Source organism: Eucalyptus grandis, chromosome 2 (genome assembly GCF_016545825.1).
Source record: "Eucalyptus grandis isolate ANBG69807.140 chromosome 2, ASM1654582v1, whole genome shotgun sequence".
Taxonomy (NCBI): Eukaryota; Viridiplantae; Streptophyta; class Magnoliopsida; order Myrtales; family Myrtaceae; genus Eucalyptus; species Eucalyptus grandis.
Window position 1 is genome coordinate 47,458,928 of NC_052613.1, and position 10,459 is coordinate 47,469,386.

General features: G+C 44.1%; 1 protein-coding gene across 1 annotated transcript; it reads left to right on the forward strand.

Annotated features, from left to right (window-relative positions):
- The first annotated feature begins 227 nt into the window (after positions 1-227).
- LOC104428609 (LEAF RUST 10 DISEASE-RESISTANCE LOCUS RECEPTOR-LIKE PROTEIN KINASE-like 1.1) lies at positions 228-1,399 on the forward strand. The gene is made up of 2 exons (XM_039307163.1): positions 228-1,041; positions 1,140-1,399. Exons 1-2 carry the CDS (start codon positions 228-230, stop codon positions 1,397-1,399), a joined length of 1,074 nt encoding a protein of 357 aa, XP_039163097.1.
- Positions 1,400-10,459: the final 9,060 nt, after the last annotated feature.

The window sequence follows — 10,459 nt, forward strand, 5'->3', positions numbered from 1 at the left end:
GCTCGCTGGTTGACATGATCAAACAAAAGAAACAGGATCATCTTACTACAGAAGTATCCTTTTCTGGTTTCTACTGCAAACCAATCTCACAATGCTGATCAAATCAAAGTTGGTTGTACCAAAATCTTCTTACTTCATCATAAGAGCTCAACTTTCGGTCCATGCGTCCAGCCAAAATAATCCATATGTCCTAGGAAACGACACAAAAGTCAAAAGCATTTTCCTATATGGGAAACAGGTCAATTATCTCCTGGTGCATCAGGTATTGGAATCGGAAGCTTGGTCATCATCTTCTTGTCCTACATGATCCACTTGAAGATGATGAATTCTTCTTTGAACTTCCATTTGAAAAACGGCGCCTCATATCCTCATCCTCAGTCCAATTTTTCAGACATGGAAGTGAGCAATGTCCAGGAAAACTTTGGGATGGGCAGGAAGTAGCAGTAAAGCGCCTATATGAACGTAACTACCGAAGGGTAAAGCAGTTCATGAATGAGGTAGATATCCTAACCAGTTTGCAACACAAAAACCTTGTGTCTCTGTATGGTTGCACTTCTCGCCACAGCCGTGAGCTTCTACTTGTCTATGAGTACATCTCTAATGGCACTGTTGCCAATCATATCCACGGCCAGAGAGCAAACTCTTCTACTACATTGCCTTGGCAAATCCGAATGGGCATAGCCATAGAGACAGCTACTGCATTGGCTTACCTCCACGCTTCTGACATTGTCTACCGTGATGTGAAAACAAACAACATCCTTTTCGACAAGAATTTTGAGGTTAAAGTTACACATTTTGGGCTTTCAAGGCTACTCCCCAATGATGTCTCTTATTTCTCAAGAGCTCCTCAAGGGACTCCAGGTTATGTGGACCCCAAGTACCGTTGGTGCTACCAGCTCACAGAGAAGAGTGATGTCTATAGCTTCGGGGTTGTTTTGATCGAGCTTGTATCATCCAAGCCAGCTGTGGACCTAAGCAGAGAAAGGGACGAGATTAATTTGGCTGACTTCGCTATTAACAAGATTCAGAAATGCAATTTTGGTGAATTGATCGACCCAAATCTAGGATTTGAGTCAGATAGCGAAATTAATAAGATGACAACTTCGGTGGCCGAGTTAGCTTTTCTGTGCTTGCAACAGGACAAGGAAATGACGCCTCCAATGGAGGACGTGATCTTCTCTTAGTCACTTGTGCTGGTGGCATGGAGGTCGGCGCTTGTGTTCTGGCTCTGGGGGATGAGGTTTTCGAGGAACTGAAGGCGATTGGATGCAATGAGAATGCTGCGTACAAATTTGTTAATGCGGATGAGAGTGAAAGTGTCCTTGCTCCATCTTCCCCAAATTATGACAATTCCCAGCTACCAAAGAATATGCAGTTGACCATTCTCCAGTTTCTGTGACTGAAAAATGGGGTAGCAGCGGCAATTCTGCTCTTGGTGTTGATCGTCCGATTATCCATGTAGCCGTTAGTCACATACTTTAGGCACGCATGAATGCAGGTGAGCAGTCACATATGATGAGACGTTACTGATTTAAAGGCTGGGTCGAAATCTGAAGGTATGGACATGGTAATAAAGCACTTTTGTCAATCTAGCTTGCCCATGATATTGAACCTTGTATAGGTTACTTAGTTTATCCTGTTTCGTACTCCATTAAAAGTATCCAACAAGACACATGGATATATCGGTTAGCGAAAAAAAAAAGAAGGCGAATAAACATGATCAGATTAAACACATAGATAACTATTATGGCGAAGTATTCACAGATTTTCTCTATGCTTGGCTATGACTTATACTGAACTTCTGTGATACAATCATTCAAGTTATGACCATGGTTACTTGACATGCGACAGCATGTATATTAGGTCTCTCGCTGAAGTGAGCATGGGGGCAAAAAAAGAAAAGATGGGGATGGCCGTTAGGGTTGAAGTTCAATATAAAGTTCTCTCCACTCGAACTAATCCGCCCCCACTCTTTTCCTTTTCCACAGGGATCAGGAGATTGGATTGTCACGCCCCGATCCTCGGGCACGCACACATCCTTCTCACTTGGTCGATTTTATAATGCGATATCCCAGGACTAGTATCGCCGACCCTTTCATTTATTAAGCACATGCGGAAGCAGTTAAAATCCCCAGACAATAAAACGATGGGATAGAAAAGCATGGCCATATTTTTCATATTGAAATTTACAACCAAACTTTTATACAAAACAAAAACCACTTCAAAACTATTCACATCAAAATTGAGATCTCAAAAGAGGATATGATCTCAATCCATCCAGGTCATACTCAAGGCCCATCTCGGTATTATCTTCTTCTTTCAAAATCCTTCCCTTCAAGTTTCACCTCCAAGATCTCCTTCCCGACTTCTCCTCCTCGGCTCCTTATCGGGTCTGAAATGTTTTTCCCCAAACCGGGATGAGACTACGTCTCGCCGAGTTCTACCCCACTAAGCCCGATTAGTAAACCATTATACTACTGTGCCGCCTAAACACGCACGGGCGTAAGACGTACCTTGGCATCGATCCCACCCGCAAGCCGCACAATTCATAATAGGCACCCAAGCAATCATACCACCGATCAAAGCATCGATCGAATCGACCTAGTCGATTACACACCAACAAGACCACTCACGGTCATTTCCAATCACCAATCAATCCACGACATCAAATCAAATCAATGATCAATCGACTTAGTCAATTACATGACATCACGACCCATGCTTGGTCGGCATATTCAATACTATCTATAAAGTCCTATCAAATCAGGACTGCTCACCCAAAGCTGACAATTAGATAGTATAACTCGCTCAAAGCTGTTAATAAGGTATACTGCTCACCCAAAGCTGACATATCGCCCGTAGGTCGATATAGTATACCGGTATACTGCTCACCCAAAGCTGACATATCGCCCGAAGGCCGATATAGTATACCATATGCTCACCCAAAGCTGATAATAAAGTATATCTTTTGCTCACCAAAGCCGACATATCGTCCGTAGGTCGATATAGTATCTTGGTATCAAGCCACCAAAGCCGACATATCGCCCGAAGGCCGATATAGTATACCATATGCTCACCCAAAGCCGATAATAAAGTATACCGCTCACCCAAAGCCGACATATCGCCCGTAGGTCGATATAGTATACCGATATACTTTGCTCACCCAAAGGCCGACATATCGCCCGAAGGCCGATATAGTATACCATATGTTCACCCAAAGCCGATAATAAAGTATACTTTGCTCACCCAAAGCCGACATATCGCTCGTAGGTCGATATAGTATCTTGGTATCCGCTCACCCAAAGCTGACATATCACCCGAAGGCCGATATAGTATACCCCAATTCTCACGAGGTAAGCTGCCAACCATACTTTTATAGTATGCCGGAATAATCATTTAACCAAATCACCATTTTTTATCCTTTCGATAAAAAAAAAATACCCGTGCGTGGGCACACGGTCGGCCTTAGCTAAAATAATATAATTTCCTTTCCACGAATCCCACCATTATCTCGTAGTCCACCAAAACACTTTTGGTCTTTTGTCAACCGACACCCGGTTATTTCCCAATTAATAACCAAAATTCAACAATTTAGGAATAAATCCTAAAATCACCCATAAATTGATTTAGCACAAAATCAAGCTCAATTAAATAAACGGATCGTGCCACGACGATCGCACGAGATTTCGGGCCGGCCATCTCAAACTTAATTTCCGAAAAATAAATAAATAAATAATTAATTTCGAAAATTAATTATTAAATATTAAAAATTCCGTTTAGCTCAAAATAAGGCCCAATTAAATAAACGGACTTCGCCACGGTCATCAACATAAAATTCCGATTCCGAACCATCTCGCTTAAATTTTCGGAAAATAATTAATTAATTAATTAATTTCGAGAATTAAAAATTAATTATAATAAATCCAATTTAGCTCAAATTGGTGCTCATTAAATAAACGGACTTCACCACAGTCATCAGCATAAAATTCCGGCTCAGGACCATCTCGCTTGAATTTTCGAAAAATAAATAATTATTTAATTTAATTCTGAAAATTAATATTTAAATACCAATAATCCCACTTAGGCTCGAATCGCCAAATTGAAGCCCAATTAGGGTCGTAAAATTCCCGAGATGCTTCCAACAATTAGTAGACCACGTCTACTTGTTAATTGCACAATCAATTTATCTAAATCGCATCACAATTGACTAATAATTGCTAATTTATTCTAATCTAACAACCTAAACATAATTAATTAAAACTAAACCAACCTTAAGCATAATTAGCCAACTAATTCAGGATTAGTGAGATTACTCACCAAATCGCGCGCAAATCGGATCAATCCGACGGCGGCGACGCGAGGAACGATTGTTCCCAAAGCGACTCGCGGATCCGGGGGGCCCGAAACGGCCCAGCGGGCCCGAGCTGCTGAACCCACTCCGTGGGTCTTGCTCTTGCCGGTCGGGCCGAACGGAGCCGCTCCGGCGGCTAGGGCGGCGAGGGAAGCCGGAGGAGGGCGAGGGGGTCGCGGGGTGGTCCGGCGAGGTTGGGCGGTGGCGGAGGTGGCCGGACGGTGGGTGGTCGGTGTGGAACGAGGGGGCGAAACAGGGCGATTCGCGCGGAGGAGGAGCGGACGGCGCGGGACGGAACGGGCGCGTGGGTGCGGCGCGGGCGCGGTGGGACGGTGGCGACGACGAGCCGCGCCGCTCCCCGCTCCGGCACAGTTCGCACGCGAAGAAAAGAAGGAGGAGAAAGAAGCGGGTTCGGTCGAGCGTGCGGAGGAAGAAGAAGAAAAAGAGAGAGAGAGAGAGAGAGAGAGAGAGAGAGAGAGAAGGGATAAGGGTTGACCGGTCAATAAAAGAGAGAGGGAAAGTGAGCGGTGGGGGGAAATCGCACGAGGGGGAGGGGAGAGGAGAGAGGAGAGAGAAAGAAAAGAAAGAAAAAGAGAAAAAGGAGAGGAAAAAGGGAGAGAAAGAAAAAGGGGGAGAGAGAGAAAAAGAAAAACAAAATGCATAATGCCTTTATGCAATTTTCCTTTTCTCTTTTCCTTTTCCCTTCTATTTTCTTTTTGGTCTTCAATTTTTCCTCCGATAATTTCTTTATTGAAACTTCGGACTCGTCAACAATTTGACGGATGATGAGACAGGATCCTAGAAATAAGAATTATGACGCGCTTAAAATTCGATTCCCGAAATCGAGTTCAATTTCGTGGTTAAAAATCGATCAGACGTGATTTTAGCCAAATCCAACCAATTAGGTAGCTTTTAGGGATTTTACAAAATCGATACATCCCTTAACGGCTTTACTTGATAGGTTAGTTAACTCGTGAGTGATCGCTCGAGAGAAAAATGGCCATAGGCACGTCGACAAAATGCCCATTTTACTTTATCGAAACGGGGTCGAATTTCGGGATGTCACAACTCTTCCCCTCTTATAAAAATTTCGTCCTCGAAATTTAAGCCATTACACACTTGATCAAAAAGGCGGGGGTACAACTGTCTCATCGATTCTTCTGTCTCCCAAGTCGCTCCTTCATTGCCGTGGTGTTGCTAGACCACTTTGACTAACGGAATGGTCTTTGTACGCAAAACTTGCTCTTTGCGATCGACAATCTGAACCGGGCTTTCAATGTATGACACATGGTCATCCATGTCCAATTCTTCGAAATTGAGCACGTGGGTCGGGTCGGGCTCGTACTTCCTTAACATCGACACGTGAAAGACGTCATGCACTTGCGCCAATTGGCGGCAACGCAAGACGATACGCTAGGTTTCCGATTCTTTCAAGAATCTCAAACGGACCTACGTACCTCTGACTCGCCTTGCCTTTCTTACCAAAAGCGCGAAGTTCCCCTCATTGGTGACACTTTTAGAAAAACGTGATCACCAACTTGGAATTCCAAAGACCTTCGACGCTTATCTCGCATAACTTTTCGCTCGCTTCGCGATGTCTTTAATCTGTCTCGACACGCCACGGCATATACCGGTTTGAACCAACTCGGGCCTGGGCGTTATCTTCATTTCTCCGACTTCATCCCAACACACCGGAGTCCCGCATGCTCGCCATACAACGCTTCAAATGGAGCCATCTTGATGCTCTGGCCGATAACCATTGTTGCAGGCGAATTCCACCGATGAAGCTAATCCTCCCAACTTCCTTTGAAGTCTATTACACACGCTCTCGGCATGTCTTGAGAGTCTCGAATTGTCCTTTCGGACTAGCCATCCGTCTGAGGATAATATGCCGTACTGTACTGAACTTTGTACCTAAAGCACTTTGCAAGCTCTTCCAAAAAGTAACAGTAAATCTCGGGTCTCTATCGGATATTATCGTAACCGGCACTCCATGCATACGAACCACTTGACGTACACACTGGTCTGCGTGCCTATCAAAACTGGGGTCCTTTCGAATTGTAATGAAGTGAGCTGACTTTGTCAGCCTGTCGACTACTACTTAAAATCGAATCATTCCCCCTCTGACTCCTTGGTAGTCCAATCACGAATCCATCGTGATATGCTCCCATTTCCACTCTGGGATCGCAAGAGGTTGCAGAAGTCCTCCCGGCTTGCAATGCTAGGCTTTTACTTGCTGATAAGTCAAACACTTGACCATATGCTTGGCGACATCCGCCTTCATACCTGACCACCAGTAGTGTTGACGTAGATTCTGATACATCTTAATGCTTCCAGGATGAACGTTGTAGCTGCTACGATGTGCTTCAGATAAAATTTATTCTCTAAGCTCTACATCGTCAAGTACAACCAAACATCCACGAAGCCTCGGCACCCATCATCGAAACTTGAAAATCAGCATTTCTTTTATCGGTATCCTCTTGAAGAATTCTTTGTACGTCCCGGATCTCGGTTGAAGTTCTTTGATTCTCGACTGACATCCTGGTTCACCCCGAGGGTGGCCATAAGACTTGAGAGGTGGCCTACCTCAAATTTGAATTCCGAATCTCGAGCTCTCTCGATTAAGTTCCACTCCTTAACCAAGATTTGCGCTATTGAAGACTTCCTACTCAATGCATCGGCAACCTTATTTGCCTTTCCCGGGTGATATAAAATATCACAGTCGTAATCTTTCAGCAATTCCATCCATCGCCGTTGTCTCATGTTCAACTCCTTCTGAGAGAACAAATACTTGAGACCCGATGGTCCGTGAAGACGAAACTTTTCCCCACACAAGTAGTGCCTCCAAATCTTCAACGCAAATATGATGGCCGCGAGTTCTAAGTCATGCGTCGGATAATTCAATTCATGAGGTCTCAACCGCCCGAAGCGTATGTAACAACTCGCCATGTTACACGGGGCACGCAACCCAATCCTCGAATGACGCATCACTATAGATCTCGAATCCTCCAGACTGGATGGAATCGCGGCACAAAGTGCGGAGGTCAGCTTTTCCTTCAGCTCTTGGAATTTACACTTGCACTTATCTGACCATACAAATTTCTCTTCTTTCTTCAAGAGCTTTGTCAGAGGCGATGCTATCGATGAGAACCCTTCCACAAACCTTCTGTAATACCCTGCTAAACCTAGAAAACTTCTGATCTTTGATATTGCTATCGGTCTTGGTCCACTGATAACTGATTCGGTCTTGACCGGGTTCATGGAAATCCCTTCACCATTCTCAGACATCTCTTGTGCTCTTTAGCATTCCTCAAATACACCGGAATGTCGTTGAAAGATACGATCACAAACTGAACTCGATATTCCTTGAACACTCGGGTTGTCAAATCCATGACAGCAACTAGAGTGTTCACCAGGCCAAACAATCTTACAATACTCTCGTAAAGACCATATCAAGTACGAACAGCTGTCATTCGTACAACCTCCTTCCTGGTTCGTAACTGATGACTTCATAATCTCAAGTCGACCTTTAAAACATCAATACTCTTTATAACTAGTCACACCATTCATTGATCTTTGGCAAAGAACACTTGTCCTTGATCTTCACCTAATTGAGTTGACGATGGTCGATGCACACTCGCAACAAACCATCTTTCTTCTTCTCACAAACAAAACTGATGTTTCCTAAAGTGATGCACTGATATGCATGAATTCCTCATTCATCAATCTTCACATCTCGCATCTTCACTTCTCGTGTGGCGGTCCGACAAGTTCTTGTGACAACACATCTAGAAATTCTTAGACCACTGAGATGTCCTCCATCTCTAGTTCTTCAATTTGTCCTACCCAAGACAATCGTCAAGCAACCTTGACAACCTCCATCTAACAAACAAGTTGTCTCCAGCCAACGGGATTAATGAAATCGAAGATTCTTTTCGACTCTCAATAATCTCGACACTTTCACATGTTAATAGACTAAATTGGATTACTCCATGACTATGATTCATTATCACAATATGCTTCATAAGCCCACACTATTCATGTGGCATTAAATTCACACTTCAGCAACTAGTCAAGCATAACTATTGCCAGTGATTCCATCTCTTTCACTTTTACGTCAACAATTTAAGTTCTACCAACTCAGCACAAAACTTTGCTACGCCGCTCTGATAAAATCACTTCCAACACATTCTTTCTCTGATCGGTGCAAGGTCCATCCTACTCACATTCCTTCCTGGCCACAGTAGCGATGTCTATGCTACCTTATACTTCCACTGACAATCCTTCGCCTGATGGCCATGCTGGCCATCATCACAACATGTTCCAGTCATACTCGGACACTGGATTCATCCATGCTTCCTTCTACAATTCTAACACTTATCAGGTGAGTCTTCTATCTCCTATCAAGTGACAGCACATACTCTTTCTGGTTGCTCCATCAGTCTGCTAGGACCACTCTCGACCTCGATCTTTTCCCCCGACCGATTTCCATTTTCGCCCGAACTCGGATCTATACCTTGGCTCAAATGCAATGACTCACTCCTGGATCACATCTCCACTCTGGATCTCAACATGTGAGGTGACAACGGCGGCTTGATCCTGAGCTTGCTGGCTCATCCAGATCCCAAGGAACACTAGCATCAGAACGATCCTATCGAACTTAGGATCATTCGACGCTGCTACACTAGTACCAACTTGCGGTGGTACTCTTACACTCGAGCTGGCAAGAGCCAACACTCTGCCACAACCACCTCGGGTACTGACCTTTGTAAGTGCATTATCGAGTCACAGAAGACATTGTCCTCTTACTAGGAGTTCTCAGCTCCTGCTCGCTCATGGTTCAGTCTTTACACTAAAACCCGTCTTCCAAACCCACACTGGATTAGAAGATGAGCAATCCACTCACAACAAACAATTCTAGCATTCAGCTACCACAGACATGCATCAGTTGAATTTAAAGGCCATCCTACTAACTATCCCATGGTCATCCCTCCTTATCACTCCAATCTTCAACCTCGCTCGGATACCACTTAAACTGGATGTCACGCCCCGATCCTCGGGCACGCACACATCCTTCTCACTTGGTCGATTTTATAATGCGATATCCCAGGACTAGTATCGCCGACCCTTTTATTTATTAAGCACATGCGGAAATTAAAATCCCTGAGACAATAAAACGATGGGATAGAAAAGCGAGCCATATTTTTCATATTGAAATTTACAACCAAACTTTTATACAAAACAAAAACCACTTCAAAACTATTCACATCAAAATTGAGATCTCAAAAGAGGATAGGATCTCAATCCATCCAGGTCATACTCAAGGCCCATCTCGGTATTATCTTCTTCTTTCAAAATCCTTCCTTCAAGTTTCACCTCCAAGATCTCCTTCCCGGACTTCTCCTCCTCGGCTCCTTATCGGGTCCCGAAATGTTTTTCCCAAACCAGGATGAGACTACGTCTCGCCGAGTTCTACCCCACTAAGCCCGATTAGTAAACCATTATACTACAGGCTGCCTAAACACGCACAGGGCAGAAGACGTACCTTGGCATCAGATCCCACCTGCAAGTCAATACAATTCATAATAGGCACCCAAGCAATCATACCACCGATCAAAGCATCGATCGAATCGACCTAGTCGATTACACACCAACAAGACCACTCACGGTCATTTCCAATTAGTCAATCAATCCACGACATCAAATCAAATCAATGATCAATCGACTTAGTCGATTACATGACATCACGACCCATGCTCGGTCGGCATATTCAATACTATCTATAAAGTCCTATCAAATCAGGACTGCTCAGCCAAAGCTGACAATTAGATAGTATAACTCACTCAAAGCTGTTAATAAGGTATACCGCTCACCCAAAGCCGACATATCGCCCGTAGGTCGATATAGGGGAGATATGCAACCGCTCACCTAAAGCCGACATATCGCCCGAAGGCCGATATAGTATACCATATGCTCACCCAAAGCCGATAATAAAGTATATTTTTGCTCACCCAAAGCCGACATATCGTCCGTAGGTCGATATAGTATCGGTATACTTGCTCACCAAAGCCGACATATCGCCCGAAGGCCAATATAGTATACCATATG

Bases quoted from the DNA above. Each gene is read 5' to 3' on its own strand.
- LOC104428609 (XM_039307163.1), top strand. From the start codon at position 228: ATGGGAAACAGGTCAATTATCTCCTGGTGCATCAGGTATTGGAATCGG. The intron at 1,042-1,139 runs GTGAATTGATCG...TGCTTGCAACAG, and splicing joins GATTCAGAAATGCAATTTTG to GACAAGGAAATGACGCCTCC.